The following is a 16,888-nucleotide window of genomic DNA, read 5'->3' on the forward strand; positions in this document are numbered from 1 at the left end:
GGACAAGGGGGAATGGTTTTAAACTAAAAGAGAAGAGATTTAGATTAGAGGTTAGGAGGAATGTTTTTCATTCAGAAGCTGGTGAAGCACTGGAGCAAGTTGCCCAGAGAGGTTGTGGATGCCCCATCCCTGGAGGTGTTCAAGGCCAGGTTTGGATGGGGTCCTGAGCAACCTGATCTAGTGGGAGGTGTCCCTGCCCATGGCAGGGGGGTTGGAACTGGGTGATCTTTGAGGTCCCTTCCAACCCAGGCCATTCTATGATTCTAGTAGAAGTAATGTTTGGTATTCCTCTATTAGTTATGTGGCATGAATTTGAGGGAAATTTAAAACAGCCTTCCTGTTGCATTACAGGTATACTTACCAGTAGTTAAGAAAACACAAAATGCAAGAAGCTTACTTCACTACTACTTTAACAACACAGGACACATTTTGAACAACTAAACTGCATCCTAAAATACTGTAAAGCAAGAAAATACTGGACTAAAATCTATTCTCCATGGACAATTATCCTGCCTAAACAAGAAGCAAGCATAAAAAAGGAATATCTAGTGAGAGGGATTTAGGATCCAAAATACAGAACAGCTTAAGCTTCTTCATTTAGGGTAGTTAATTTTGGGAATAATTCCTGATACGAGGCAGTATACAACAGTTTACATGATACTGACAAAAGCTATGAAGAAAAAACAAAACAAACTTAAGATGTATCCACCAAGGCTTCTTTCAAAGAAGATGGTGTAGATCCTGAAATCATCTGAAACAAAGTATTTTTTTTCCAACTGTGCTTGCTTGACCCTGACCAACAACTGGGCATTCACTCATTCCTCACTCCCAAAGGGATGGGCAAAAAAGGGAGAGCAAAAGCAAGAGAGAAATCATTGGTCAGGATAAAGTGTTTAATGAGTGAAAGAAAAAGAGATGAACAGAAAAAGTCATGCAAAGCAATCATCACCTCCTACAAGCAGGCTGGTGCCCAGCCAGTTTCCAAGCAACTGCTACCATGGAAGAGCAAGCCACCAGCTTTTTACTGCTGAGCATGATGTTGCCTGACACAGCATACCACCAAGTTCTGGTCGGCTGTCCTCTTGTCCACCCTCAGCATACTGAGTATGTTAGTATGGGAGGCACAGATGGAGAGAAAAAACTTTGGAAACATGCAGTGTTAAAACACTGGTGTAATCAACACTTTTAAACAATAACAAATCAAAAACATAGCACTTAGACACAAATAACTCCACCCAGGCCAAATGCAGTACACCAAGGAACAGGATGAATGAATTAATCTCAAAAGTCTGATCTCAGGGACAGACAGTTCAGGCATACCTTGAAGTGAACCAGATATGAAGAGATGTTACTCTCATATCAGAACAGCTTGCCTAAAACATGGCTCAGCATCTGTGACTGTCAAGAGATTAGTCTACTACAATTATGAACCAACATCATTCATCCCTGCTGTCCCAGCAGGAAAGGTCAACAGTGGAACAGGAAACAAAAGAATTTAAACCCAATTGCCAGCTACTTAAGAACCTGAGTGACAGAAGGGAAATTTAATTTGACCAGATTGCGTTTATAGTTTAGCATATCATAATTTTAAAAAGAATCAACAGTTGCTTTTTGGAGTGAGAAAATCTCTTCTACAAGCAAGCTGAAGATACCCAAAAGGGAAATTACCACTCAGCTTTGACCATAATTTTTCACCCCACCAAGAGACTCACTCACACCTGCCAATAAAATCTATGCTGAAAAAATCACTGCTAGTGTTCATCTTGTTTGACAGATTTCTAAAAAGAGAAAAAAATAAGAACTGCACATATTTTCATTAACAGTGAAGATGCATTCTAATTAAATCTCAATCATAAAAGAAAATCCTGGTTTTTCATGTTATGATTTGTTACTCCATTTCCTCACAGAACATGTAACACAGCAAAAGTTTAAAAAAACACAACTTAAAACCAAAGAACAGCAACACCGAAGTTTTTCTACACACCTTGTGATAGCTCAAACTGTGCAAAAGCCACATGCACAAAAGCAAATTTCTTGCAATTCAGTCTGGCCAGATGAAATTGGTCCCGTGCCTCCTCTGGATCTTGAAGGCTGTAAAGACAGCACAAGGCTAGTTAAAGACTGAAGAACCTGACTAACAAAGATCAAGTTCCATGTGTTTGGAGATTGCTTCAGGTAATTCTGGAAAAGCAATCCATATATAGCCAAAGTTCTTCTTTTCCTCAGAACCATTAATAAGTACAGGTAAGTAAACAATCTTTATAAAACTAATAACTGAAAGAAATAAAACTGAACTTTTCCAGAAACTATAATATGCTCAAATCTGAAAAGAAAGGCTGTAGACTCATTTTGAGGAACAGTATTAGCAATGACAAAGAATACATAGCTATTTTCCCCTCAAAATACTCCGTAACACCTTCCAAGCCACATGCTGATGCTATCTAGAGAACCATCTCTGGATTTTGTTAGTCCATTAGCATTATTTTAGATGCATCCAATCCCACTAAGGAGGCTGCAAAGGGAGGTGGGGGTGTATTTACTTCAGAATTTGCATGGAAAAAAAAAAGTCTGCCATCAAAAATACAAGATAAGTAGTATTCCAGATTATCTGAGTATCCAAATGATTCCACGTTACATTAGTCAGCAAACTCTACAATCAAGAAATAGACATTTATTCCAAAATTTCAACCTGGTTCAAAGTAAAGGAGTACTTAAAAACATGGATGGAGAAAAACAACAAATGAAATAACAGCTTAAAAACACATCATAAAGCTAGAACGAACATACTTTGAGCAGAAGTCTGTAGAATGGTAGTTGTATTAAAAATTAGCAAAGCCTCCATTGGAGTTTAGGCATGTTACTACTGCCTAGTATGTTTAATACACTGAGCTCTGATCCAGAGCAATGGAACAGGTACAGAACCACCCATTCACAGGCAAAGCCAGAGGTAAGACAAATCAGCCTTGAACACGCTAATACCCTTTCACAAACCCATGTCAAAGGTTGTGTCTGGGGGAAGCAGCACAGACTTAGATAGCAATAAGCTGAACAGGACCTACCATTAGCAACACTGACCAAGTGCCACTCACTTGGTGGCACTGTATTACAGCCAGAAGGCAGGCCTGGTATGGTTAATGCCATGTACAATCAATTCACAGGTGCAGCTGTTTTCACTTTTGCCTGTTTCAGAGTACATTCAATGCTTTTTCAAACAACCTCTGCATTATAATAAGTCAAAAGGTTTTAGTATGGTCAGGCTACAGCAAGAAAAGAGTCTGTGCTAAGCCAGGCCCAGTACCAAGAATGATAAAACCCACTTTTAATCAGAAGAACCCAGTGCTGGTGCATAGACACTGAGGTCTCATTGTTGGTCGCTGCCTGCTCCTAAAGTTTGTGATGCTCTTGTGTCTGGCTTTTGCTGTTAGGTGGAATATTTGCAAGAACAGCAAATCAGAATATTACCAAGGGGCACCTTTCTTCTCCCAAAGGCACCACCATCAGAGCACCTATGTATCAAAGAGTTACTTTATTCACAGTAGCTAAGAAAAATCAGAAACATTTTAGGAAGTCATAAGGTTCTTTAACAGGAACTAGAAAAGATCACAGAAACTAGACAGTACTAGGCAAACTGACAGCCAGGAACAGGGGAATCTGAAACACCAGGGAAATCTCAGACACAAAGGAAACCGCAAGCACTGAGCAAACATTGACATCCTACACTCAAATAACCACTCATTGAATAACTCCATCACCAGGAATTGTGGACAAGCAACACCAGCTGCATGGTTGGGTTTGTCTGCTTTTGTTTTTAAACCTGATTAGTCAATCTCATGTTCTGGTGAGATTACACATGTAGTTCATACACAGCTTCATATAAATTTATACATTTATAATTTAAATGTAAAATAAAATTTACTCTTAATAGTATATGCCAATCTCAGTTATTATAAGCTAATGCTTTCTCATTAAGTAAGAATTGGATAATCTATGGAAGTAATTTTCAAGTGGGAGAACAATCATTTATGGAGACAATTCCAGCAAGATTCCATTGGGATTAATGCCAGATTTTAGCAGTTTTTTTTTTTTAAAAAAAAAAAAAAAAAAAAAAAGAGGGAGAGGGTCCCCAGTCAGGAAACATGACTGACTATTCACCAATTGAAAGATGAAGCAGAAAAATTGAGAGTAGACCCGAACTCCTCATCACTCTAGGTAGGTTCCCTAGTAATGTTGGTTATCAAAGCAGAGGGTATTCTAGTGTAGCTATTGACAGGGCATTTTAATAGCAAAATAAGATCCTAGCTACTCCCAGGAAGGCATCCCCAAATACTGTAGCAGTGAGTCAGCTAGCACATTCCAATGAGTTGCTGAAACTAAAAATGTTAATATGCATTCTAGCTTAACAGGCTACTGCCTGTGCCTTCAGCTTTGCTTTTTGCAATACAACACACAGAACATTGAAGTTCCAGTATCTGTACCTTCAAAGTCACTTTTTAAATATGAAGTGGAAAGAGGTACAAGAGTTTTAAAGTCATTAGGAAGGTAGGGAAATATTTCTAAAGTTAAACCCCTGCTGTACATGAGACATATGTGGCTTGGTAATAGGATCCAATCAACGTTTTGGAAAGGAAGTTACAGAAACTGAGCCCGAAGCCTCTATCATATACCTTCTGCTCTGATAAAAAGCAACTAACCATCAAAGAACACCATCTCTCTGTATCTTTCAAAACAGGTCTTTCCCAAATAGATGCTTTACTCCCAACATTTAGACAAAGAACACCATTTTCAAGACACTATGGATTCAACAGGTCATTATTCACTCCTCACTTTTTCTCAACAGTAGATTCAGCAGATTACTAAAACCATGCAATGGAAGTAACTACTAATGCATTAAAACCCATGCAGATGACTGTACAGATAAAGAAGTAGAGCTTATTATACTGTAAGTTTAAGCCACCTGCCAAAAGGGACCAAATAGGTGAATACACAACAAACAAGAAGTACTACTAGCTATATTCACTAGCTATATTTCAAGTGACAAAACTCCTTACCAAAAAAGGTCTATCCATATGTAATAATCCTGCCCCAAATTACACCTGAAAACACCTGAATGTACTGTTTAAAACTGCACCAGACAAGGCAATAAACTACAATCAGAACTAACTTCATAAATCATGAAAGTACTGAATGATATTCTAAGACTTACTTCCTACCCTAAGGCAGGTGTTTAATGTAGCTGGGATGTGGCTTCCATAGCAAGAAAGAAAGAAACCTTGACAAGGAGACACTACTGGAGTTTGGCAAGATGAATTAGATTATAAGAAGCTGTCTACCTCACAGCCACAGCAAGACAGTTACAAGAGTCCAGGGAAATAATCCTAGCTTAAAAGGTACAGTTTAATACACAGATTATAGTTACCAAAGATTGAAGTCATATCAGATTTCATCCATATAGGTTTGAGATTAAGTATAAATCTGAAATAAGGAGAAAGAGGGGTTTCGTGCTATCTTCCCTTTTACCAGAAGTGCCAACATCCCTAAATCAAATAGCTCTGAAGAATTTTTTTTGAGTATAAATGCAAGTACTACAGAGACTAAGGAAGCTGAATAGCCAAAGCTGCTCAGCTTCAAGTAGCTGTTAAAAAAAATCTGTTGCAGAAACCACTAACACAAGACCTGCTACCATCATTCAAGTTCAGAAGTCATCATTCAGAGTTCTTACATTGACAAATGAAAATTCACACTTACGCTTTCAACTCAGCAAATCTCACAAGGATGCGAGCATACTTCTCGTTTTCACTATGCTTTTCTGCAGGTAACGCAGTTACTGCTTGACTGTAGCGACCAATGAGTCTGTTCAGCGTACTAACATCCATATGAGGAACACCCTTTTTCTCCAGCCTAAGCAAAAAAGACAGCCAATCTTCTGGGTTATTTGTCATCATTATTTGATTAACTGTTCCAGAGTTATCTGAAAGAAAAATAACAAAATATATTGATTAAAACTACAACCAACATGAATTAAAAAAAACACTTTAAAAACTTTCGCTCAAGACAAAGATCAACCAAAACACATACCTGTTGTATCAGCTGATATTTTAGTGCAGTTAAGTTCATCTGTGATATTGTCTTCATTTCTGTATTTGTTTTTCAGGTCTCTAACTCTATTCATGATTGAAGCAATTCGTGGCAATCCCCTTTCACTTAGATCCTCCTCCTCCTCCATCTAGAGGCAAGAAACCAGTGAAATTTTAGAACTGTTGCAGTTGACCTTAATTGGAACTTCCATGGTAGAGTCCCTCATATATGTTTTGCAGATTGAGACTCAACCAGGATAAATAGCAAATATTAATACTTTGTCAATTTAGTTATACAAGTAAACTTGTGTTAAAGACATGCACATAATATCTTTGCAGAAAAGCAAGAACACAAAGTTCTAAAATGAACCCTTCCTTTCTTTATAAAAAGAAGTGTTTTCAGTGGTCAGAGAAGAACAGAAAGAAGCATCCCCCAGAAATGTAAACAGAAAGAATTGTGAAAGCTTGAGACAGCATGCTAAAATCACCACCATCTAAAAAATCAAATTTTCACTGAGCCCAGACTAAGAGAACCCTCCCCTCCTTTTTCTTTAACAGTAAAGTACATTGAACAGAAAACTGCCGTCAGGGCTTATTTGCAGCTTCCTTTAATACCCATTCCTCTCCACACTGCATAGAGAAGAATTATCTTTCACTGTCCTGAGACCACCTCTGTACACTATCACATCTTTTGGGGGATCACATTGCTAAAACTGACATAAGTGATTACTGTAACAAAGAGTGTTTACATGCTGGTATTTACTTCACAGGGAGAAAGATCATCTCTTCATAAGGAAGATTTTGGTACCTATTGCAGTTTTGCCCTTGATTAATACAGTAGAGGTAGCTACAGAAACTCAGATCTCCTTATAGGTGAGAATATCCTTTTATGATCATATTTAAGGACAGATCTTACATCTCAACAATGTGTCAAACTTACATTTCTGGTATGTGGCTTCTTAACTGAAGAAGTGTCAATGTGTACAACACAGAGTAATCTTCTCTTGAAGAAGGGATTGTCAAAAAGTTAATTTGGATAAGGGTGAGATTACTTCAGATGATCCCAAGAATCCAGCAAAGGCAAGAAATGTAGCTCTCCATCCTGAAGAAGTTCCTAAGTAACAAAAAGTTAGACATCAAGAAGTAAATGTATGTCAGTATACACTAACAGCTTGCTTCATCTTCACAATTTCTCAGAAATATTTTGATTACTTTTAATGAAAATTAGTAACAAGACTACTAAACAGCAGAAAGTCAAAAATTACACTTGTACTAAGAGCAAGTACTTCCAAATGTGCCTACTATATAAGACATTTAGAGATGAAAGATACGCTAAAATCATAATCGCCTGAGTATTGTCATGATTTGCAACTAACCTTCCCACTCACAGTCAAGTTCAATCATAAGCAAGTATTCAGAGTCTTGCTTTGGCTTAATCTGCTGCATGATTACTTTTTAAGAAAGCATTTGCCATGAATTTGTGCAAAGTATGTTCAAAATTTGACAAGACAATAAAGACCTAAAATAGCAACATGCAATTATAAGCATGCTCAATAGGAACTGAGCAACTAACTGCAATGCTTGCATGGCAGCACATCCTAGATCTAGAAAAGCCATGCAGGAAAGAAGGTGAGGGACAGGGAAGCAAGGAAGAGGGAGAACACATGCAGAGAGCAGGAAAATATAAAACTACCTCTAAAAAAACATAGCAGTAATTTTAACACCTCATACAGACCCAATAAGAAATCAAGGGACAAACTAGAAAAGCAGCATGCGCTGTAAGTGGGGGGAGTGGCAGTATGGGTTAGTCACTGGGTATATTGCACATGGCATCCTGTCATGTTTATTGATACTCAAGAGGAAATAATAGCATCCAGCCCTGAAATAGTGGACTTACTGTGGTATGCTACTCCTGAACAGAGACAGGTGTTGTTTTTACTGAAAGTCCTTGATCTCTGAAGGACAAGGTATCCTCTTCCTGCTCCTGGAAGCTACCAAAGTACCCCATCAGCCTATATCCAAGGAGTTGCCAGGAACAGCCAGGATTTTAAGCAAGTGCCCAGGAGCATGCCTGGCTTTTTCCTGCAAGCAAATCAGTCAGCCTAGAAAAAGGTATTCATGTCATCACATTACCTAGATGGTTCTGCACTGCCAGATCACTGTGGCTGCAGCTATTGTCTAGCTCTGTTCCTATGGCCTAATTAAAATTTTTGCTGAGACTGTGATAAATAACTGAGTCAAGACCTCTTTGCAAAATAAAAACGCCACCTCTCCCACTACATCAGGGGCTTTACTAGCTTGGGTGTTTTCTTGCACCCCCTTATGTTTAAGCTGTTTTGCCCTCCCTACATGCAGAAAGATCCCACACAAACAGGAGAGGGAAACTCGCAGTAGCCTTAATCTTCTACAGCACTTGCATTATTTTATTCATGTGTTCAGACCAGTATTTCAATACTGCTCACTGCTTAAGCACATACTTGCTGGTAGAACAGAAAACAGCGTCAGTTACAGAAAGCAGGGCTATCCCCACAATCCTTTCCGAGTGCAGTTATATCAACATTGCTTAAACACTCCAGCATTGCTCTAAACCCTTCCTGACTGTTCGGAACTACTACACAGACAACGAGGTGCAAAAGAGCTCCTGCCCTCGAGATCTCGCCAGCTGCTCAGCGAGAACAAAAGCAGAGAAGCACGCGATAACACCCGGGCAGCCTGCAGGAAGGCGTGACGCTATCTGCTATTTACCCGTTTAATCTGCAGATGTCAAAGCGGAGCCTATCAGTTACTCTGCAGGAACAGATACAAGCTTACAAGCTGCGGAGCTCGCTTAAAACACATGGGAAGTAGATGTTCCTTCTAAAAGATACGTGTTTGGGGGTTGAGGTCAGAAGAGAAAATTGTAATGGCAGGAGCGTGAAGGAATTTCTGTGCCTTTTGCTACTCTGCTGCCCAGCACGGCCTGACCCTTCCCCTCCCCCTCCATCCCCAAACCACACAGACACTCGCCATTTTCTGAAACTTCTCCCCAGTCCCAGAAAATAACAGTTTTTATTTAAAAAAATAAAGCCCTGAGGCCCCACGGGCACGGCCCAGCCGCGCGGGTCCCCTCCCCGCAGCCCCTTTCTCCCCCTCTCACCTCAGGGAGCCGCGGGGCCCCCAACGGCCGCCCGCCGCCCCCCGCCCCCCCGCACTCACCTCAGCCGCAGCCGCCGCCGCCCGCTCCCGGCCGGACCCGGGCCGCGCCCGCCGCTCCCCGTTTGAATCTCCCCGCGGCCGCTGATTGGCCGGCGGAGGGGAAAAACATCGGAAGCACGCCTTTCTATTGGACGGGGGTGTGTGAGGCCCCGCCCACCGAGGTCGAGGCTCCGCCCTTCGCGCCGCGCGGAGGGGCCGTTGGGCGCCGTTACGCGGCGGGGCGCTGAGGGGGCGCTCGGGTCGCTGTCATGGCGGCGGCCGCTGTGGTAATCCCCGATGGCCGCAAAGGGAGTGCGGGATGCCCGCCCTGCGGCCATGAATACCAAGTGCAAAGCACAGAAATGGGATAGCACAAACATAAAACATACCTGAAAGCAGTTCCAAGCAATACATACTCTATGCAGCCTCACTTACCTCTTACACAGCACTGCGTGCCCTGACCGTCCCCTTATGATCATGCCTTTACCTTTTCCTCACACGGATTCCCCATAAGCTGGTTCATAAGCACAACCCGTTATCTGCAGCGTGCCTACGGCTGCAAACAGCAGCACTTCCTTTGAGCTGCCCCTTTCCTGTTGCAGTTGGGTTACAGCAATGCAAAGCACTAACTAAACAGTTCAGCCTCTTCGCGTTTACATTCTGACAACTTGTTCATTACTGTCTTGTTTTTAGCCAGTGTGGCTCTTCCGATGCTCACAGTATTTTCAAAATTGTTTGCACACTTCATAAAAAGCACTGAGACATATTCTCTATCTATATATATGCCATATTAATTTAATAGCCTACTACTTACCATTAGCTTTCCATGCAGTCCCCATGTGACTTTTAATAGTCATACCTAAACTGGCGCTTAATTGAAGTCAATCTTGCTTGTCTTGTATTCATCTAAAACATAAACATCTTGCCTAATGTAGTGATAAAAGTTCACTCCATAGAGAAAGGGAAGAGGCATTTCAAGAGAGAAATCGAGTCCAAACATCTATTTTGGACTCTGATGGATCATCCTGTGGAGATGGCTGTTTTCCCCAAGCACAGAGGAGTTGCAACTTTTAGCTAAGATGGGAGGAGATGTTCTTTTTCCATATTGCCTATTGTTCTAGTTTGGTTTGATGGTAGAACCATTGCTTACTTGTTTATAAATGTTTATGCATGTTATTCATTATAATGTCGTGGATGTACAGGGAATCTAAGAACTGCAGCACCTGACATCCTCACCTAAAGCTGATACCAGTTTGAATGACAAGAGTCGCATGCAAATCAGAAAAACAAGGATGTGATGAAGAAAAAAGGTGGATGACAAACAAAAGGAGATGTCAGTCTTTTGTAAAGAGTTACATCAGGCAAATCCTGTTTCGTTGTTTTAAATACTTGATTATATGGTAAGATGTTGTATCTTTTTGGATAATCGTATTGCAAATCCAAGTGTGGCAAATGCAAGGGAATTGCAAAAGATTTTTCAAATGTTGAGGAAATCTTTATAACGTACTATGGAATTTTCTGAAATGCATATAAGAGAAAGTCTGTCCTCTCCTAGCTGAAAAATAGGCAGCAACCAACCCATCTTCTTGAGCTCATATTTGAAGTTCCATGTCTCTGGTATGAGGTGATGAGCTAAAGAAAAAAGATGGTGGTTTATTGATTACAACTCCTGGCAGACATTCGGTGTAGCTGTTTTGGTTAAAAGTGCATTTGGAGAGAGCCCTGCTGAGTATTTGATGAAATCTTCATTTACTGGGAGCATGCAGACTTGTCCTGGTTGTTGATGCATTGCTCCAAACTGCAGATGTCCACAAGAAGAAGCAAACAAATATTTTAGATGTTGAGTCACCTCAACAACTGAGAAATTGATCTGAAAATAAGTGGTTAATTAACAAAGCATTAACATTTTCAGCAGGAAGAATAACAGATATTCCCATTCCTCCTAGCAGTTTTGTTTCCATGACAAACTATTTGTCATTATCGATTACTTCAAGCTTTATGTGTAATTAATTGGTTTTGTTTGTTTGTTTTTAATGAATAAGGAAGAGAGAACAATAGTTATTTATATCAGTGGATCTTGTTCCATAGCGCTTGTTCATTTACAAATCTGATACATGCTTTGTGACTGCACTTTTACAATATAATTTTTTCCTTATTGACAGACACGTTCAGTGACTGAAACAATGAGAACCATTTACTTGGCTTCTGTGTGTTGTCTCATAGCTACCATTTGGGGCTGAAAGTCAGTAAAATGCACAGATGTGTACACACACAAAATATCAATTTAGAAACTGACTCAATCAACAGATCCGCAAAAGGATGTGTCAATAGGACATGTTTGTGCTGTTTATTTCAGAAGGATGCTTCAGGGACTGGTTCTAACCATGATGTATTTTAAGTATTATATTGGTGATACGGAGATGAATATGAAATGACTCCAAGTAAACTTGATACCAAGATGGTATTAATGCTGCAGGCAAATAACTTGGCTCTGACCTGAGGTTAAGCTAACTGCAGGACATAGGAATCCAGTGGATGTGACATGAGAAATTGCTGAACGTGAATAACTTTGTGATAAGATGGTGAAAACTACAGACAGTGCTGTGAAAGGTGGCTGGATCTCGCGTGTGCTTATGGGGGAGTTATGGGAAAAATAGACAAATTTCATAGGAATTTGAAGAGGAATATTTTGGAAAGAGCATCTTCTGTCAAGTGCGATCTTACAAGCTCCAAAGCAGGTCTATAACCATATCAGGAACACCCTCACATATGAGATCATTTGGGTAATGGTACCAGATATACCAAATTTGAATACAGACTTACCAAAACTGGAACAAAATGAGAAAAAGGAATTAGAGACAGGTTTTGTATTTTGGAGGAGACTGAAACAGAGAAAAGGAGGCACAAGGGTGGCAAGAAAGACAACTGGGAAATGGGAAAAGAATTGGAAAAGCTCTGGAAAGGAATGTATATATTTTTCTGCTTTTGACATCTTCAGGATAAAGCTTGTAAAATATGTTATATTTATGCATAACTTATTCTGATCAATATTCTGGGCTACTAAACTTATTCTGATCAATATTCTGGGCTACTACGTGAAAATATCTAAGCTGTGCTAAGAAGAGATCAGGCGGGATAATCCAATGGTCCTTTCCACCTTGAACGGTGTGAATCCACAGGTCTCAGGAGAGGCATCCGTGGTGTTTAAGAATCAATCAGCATTCTTTATTGCTTGGAAAACACAGGTCTTATCTTACAAAGTTTTTTTCTATCAGGTTTGTTTCTTCACAGCATCTATTTCATGTGTAATCAGAAAAATAATTTCTGATGAGTCTTCTTACCCCTTACATAAGTCTATACATTTCTTCTTCTCCCACTTTCTGCTCTTTTTCTGTCTTTGCTCTTCTCTTTCCATTTTGCTCCTTAAATGCTAAGTCTCAAATAATACTCAAAATGTATCAAACAAGTTGCTTAATCTGGATGTAAACCTCTGCTACTTGCCAAGAAACAGCTAGGAGTTGCACAAGAGAGAGCTATGTAAAAGATAGGGTTAATTATACTGCTTTTATAATAAAGAAGTTTGAAACACGTCTTTACTCATGTGGTGGTGCAATGTCTGCTTGTTCATTATTGCACTTTGAAACAATTGCTAGCATTAAGCTTTTGGCTACTGCTAAAAACATAACAACCAGAAGTGTTAATTCTCCTCCTTTGAGCAATCTAAAAGGCGGATAGCAATCAAAGCTAGTGGTACATATTCCCTTTGCAGCCAGAGCAGGGGAGCCTGCCTAATCCTACATCCTTCCAGTCCGCAGACAGGTAAGGCATTCTCAGGAGGTTTCTTTCTCCCTCTCTGCTGGTAGTTGAACGTCTGCATTTGTGTTAGCCTAAACATGTAACTCAGTCAATTAAATAAGGCAAAGTGAATTATTTCTAAACTGCTTGCTTCCACAAGCAATGCTATTTCTCCTCATCCTGTCCTCTGCTGTATCTCCTAACCTAGTTTGTTACTAGCCTTCTCCCTTCACGGATATGCTTTTTCACTGGAGGGTCTGTATTTTTATTTTTAAACTAAAAATTGAATGGTTTTAATTCAGCTGTTTACCCATTTTCCTTATTTTAACTTGCTCCCCTTGGAAATAACAAGGCAGCCTGTGTATTTCAGTGATGAATTGCTACACAGGCCAAGCATGCATTCTCATCCTCTCAGTGACTGTTTTCAGATGCTTTTCTGTGCATTGCCATTCTAAGAGAATACCTTGGAAATCTCTGAAAACTTTGTTTTCAACACCTATATTAAGCTGAGAATTATTATTCACATTTTATACTGGAAAGTTAAGACATGAGAAAGCAAGCAGCATACCTTATGCCATACAGGATGCATGGAACAGATCTAGGCATCAGTCCCAGAGATCCTGATAACAATTCCAGCACTTTAAGAACTTTCTCATTTGAGGACTTCTTTGGAACTCCTTTGGCTGCAGTAACCTCTGAGGAAAAGTGTGTTATTATACATACCCACTTCAAACGGTGATAATTGTAGACCTATTATAATGTCATCTTCTACAGCTTGGCACTGACTACAACAAATGTTAGGTGACTGCTCATCTACATATTGGATAATTACTAATCCACCTTGGATGACTTTTCAAGTGGAGTTTTCCAATGTTTTGTTCTGTTATGTGTGAAATACAATGTATATATGAGGCCACACAGGAAATCACTGTTGATATGTGAGTTGTGGTACCTTCAGTGGGAGGATAATACCCAGCTGCATGTATTTATTTCATCAGATCCAGCTGGTGCTGTTGAGCAGCTTACTTCATATTTGACCAGACTGAGTTACAGATTCATGTAGGCTGGAAATAAATGCAAAAGAACAGTGTTGAGAAATCATGTGAACAAGTGTTGTGCAGGTTCAGAACTTTGGGTCATGCTGGATCCATGGGTTCTGTCAGATATTCATATAAAAAGAACAGAAGCAAACATGTTGTGTTTATGTGTGTGTATATATATATATATATATATGTTGGAAATTTTCAGGAAAGGACACTGCTTTTGTGTGTCCATCTTATAGCAGCTGAAGATGGTACAGCTGCCATGTTTACTGCATAAGTGCCTTCTTGAATATTTCCAAACATTCCAGATATTATATATTGACAGCGATAAAACCTACCAAAATTGTTTGGCTGCTAAATAGTGGAATATGAAACGTGAGTTTTGACCTGTAAAACTAGATAATGCTGACTACCTGGTAACTAATACTGTGATTAAAGGCTTGGCAGAAGGGGCCAGTTAGGGAAAATTAGTCAGATAACTACAAGCTACAATCTTCTCTGCCCACATTCAGGTCCAGCTGGATGTGGACCAGGTCCATTTCAGAAAAGACATGATTGTAATAGAATGGTCTTCTGAAACCTGCCTGAGAACCAGCACATTCTAGCTTGCACATGGCATTCTTCTGTGCAGCCATTGGACTGCATTGGGTTTGTGTGACTAGCTTAAGCTGAGTTAAAGAAGTTTTTACTATTTTTCATCGCTTGCTTACTTGCTTAGGAAGTCTCAAGAGTCTGGGATTTAGTTTTGTAATGAAAATAAGAGGTGGTGTTAGAGAAGCATGACCTGTGAATGCCTTCCAGTAGAGTAAGTTTGACATGTCAGTTTGCTGAACATCTATTCTTCACATATTTCTTCATAATTGACTGTCTTGAGACTTTGCTACTATTAGGTTTTGGAGAACATACCTTGGAATATCAGAAAGAACTGAGTACAATGAGTTTTACTTAGGCAACTCAAAGTAGTAAATCTAAGAATGTATGTGAGTAAAAGATGCACTTGATGATGCCAGATCAGGACCTAACGTTATTATGTTACCATCGATCACTACATTATTAGAGTATCTGAAAGAGTAGGTGGCCATAACGCAATAATGTTCATCAGTCATTTTAACATACACCTTTCAAAAGATGTGTAAGAGACACCTAAACAGCAATCACCATTATAGCTGTAATACGACTTATGGCTCTGGTATCAAACACTTCTTCTTTCAGTGTCTAAAACAAAAATATCAATACCAAACCCCATGTGTTAACAGTTAGATCAGAGGACCCTGCAGAGAAAATAAGCTACAGACTTTGTTTCTGTTAATTCACCACTCCACGTGACTGCTATTAACTCCAACTCACAATTTTAAAATTGATTGAGCTTCATCCCATGAAGATGCATCTCCATAACACGAGCTACATCTTCTTTCTTCATTGCCTCAATTACAGTATGCACTGGATAGCCCCCTGTCTGGGGTCTTAAGAAGGTTGGGAGATGTGCTGCTATGGTGGTTTCACACTGGTAGGTAGCTCAGCACCACCACGCTGCTCTCTCACTCCTCCTCCACAGAGCAGGGTGAGAAAATACAATAAAAAAATCCTCAAAGGTTGAGGCAAGGACAGGGAGATCACTCAGCAATTACCATCACAGGCAAAACAGACTCAGCATAGGGAGATTAATGCAATTTATTCTTTATTGATAACAAACTAGGGCAGTACGAACTAAAAGCAAATTAAAACCACCTTCCGCCCATCCGCCCTCTTCCACCTCCTCCCCCCAAGCAGTGCAGGAGAATGGGGAACGGAGGCTGTGGTCAGTCCCTGACGCTTTGTCGCCACAGCTCCTTCATGGTCACTCTGCCCTGGCTCCCACACGTCTCCATCCCATGGGGTCCATCCATTCCCCAGGAGCAAACTGCTCCAGCACGGATCCCCCACGGGCAGCAGCTCCCCCCAGACCCCTGCTCCTGCGTGGGCTCCTCTCCACGGGCTGCAGCTCCGGCCCAGGGCCTGCTCCTGCGGGGGCTCTCCATGAGCCGCAGCCTCCTCCAGGCCACATCCACCTGCTCCACCGGGGGCTCCTCCATGGGGGGGCTGCAGCGTGGAGATCTGCTCCATGTGGGACCCCTGGGCTGCAGGGGGACAGCCTGTTCCACCAGGGGCCTCTCCACAGCCCGCAGGGGAACTGCTGCTGCCTGCCTGCAGCACCGCCTGCCCTCCTGCTGCAGCGACCTGGGGGCTGCAGGGCTGCTTTGCACTCCTCACTCTCCCAGCTGCTGTTGTGCTTTTTTTTTTTTTTTTTTTCCTCTTTCTTCAATCAGCTCTCCCAGAGGCCCACCCAGCGTCACTCATGGCTGAGCCCTGGCCAGCAGCAGGTCCCTTTTGGAGCTCACTGGAGCTGGCTCTGCTCTGACATGAGGCATCTTCTGGGTTCTGCTTACAGAAACAACCTCTGAAGCCCCCCACTACCAAACCCTTGCCATGTAAACCTACCACATTCCACCCCTTTTCTCTCTGAAAAACATATTTAAGTATTATCATTAAAATATACATTCATCAACATTCATCACACAATCTTCATAAATACTAACAGCAACAATAAAATTCCCCTAACCAAAGTCAACATAATATCACAACACCGACAAAGGTGGACAATTTGCTTCCATTCCACACCTTGTCCCTTCACCACATTACAACATTACAACAACAAAACTTCTCAACAATTATTACTCTTTGGCAATGTGTAGTCCATGTTTTCCTGTTACCTCTCCCAATTACTGTCCTTAGCTCAACCCACAAGCTTTCTTTCGTCATATT

At 40.7% G+C, this 16,888-nt stretch overlaps 1 protein-coding gene across 2 annotated transcripts in view; it reads right to left on the reverse strand.

The window, feature by feature from the left end:
* The window catches only part of TTK (TTK protein kinase), a 29,979-nt gene extending 20,669 nt beyond the window's left edge, over window positions 1-9,310 (reverse strand). Inside the window, exons 1-6 of one of the 2 annotated variants that reach the window (XM_082758089.1) lie at window positions 8,820-8,928; window positions 7,972-8,176; window positions 7,015-7,188; window positions 6,076-6,223; window positions 5,746-5,968; window positions 1,985-2,091 (exon numbers count right to left, since the gene is read on the reverse strand). In XM_082758089.1, coding sequence (XP_082614215.1) covers window positions 1,985-2,091; window positions 5,746-5,968; window positions 6,076-6,223 — 478 coding nt within the window. In that variant the 5' untranslated portion in view covers window positions 7,015-7,188; window positions 7,972-8,176; window positions 8,820-8,928. Of the gene's footprint in view, window positions 1-1,984; window positions 2,092-5,745; window positions 5,969-6,075; window positions 6,224-7,014; window positions 7,189-7,971; window positions 8,177-8,819; window positions 8,929-9,269 lie in introns of those variants that run through there. The other variant, XM_082758090.1, reaches the window with a different exon arrangement.
* Window positions 9,311-16,888: the final 7,578 nt, after the last annotated feature.

Source organism: Aythya marila (assembly GCF_965140915.1).
Source record: "Aythya marila genome assembly, chromosome: 3".
NCBI lineage: Eukaryota > Metazoa > Chordata > Aves > Anseriformes > Anatidae > Aythya > Aythya marila.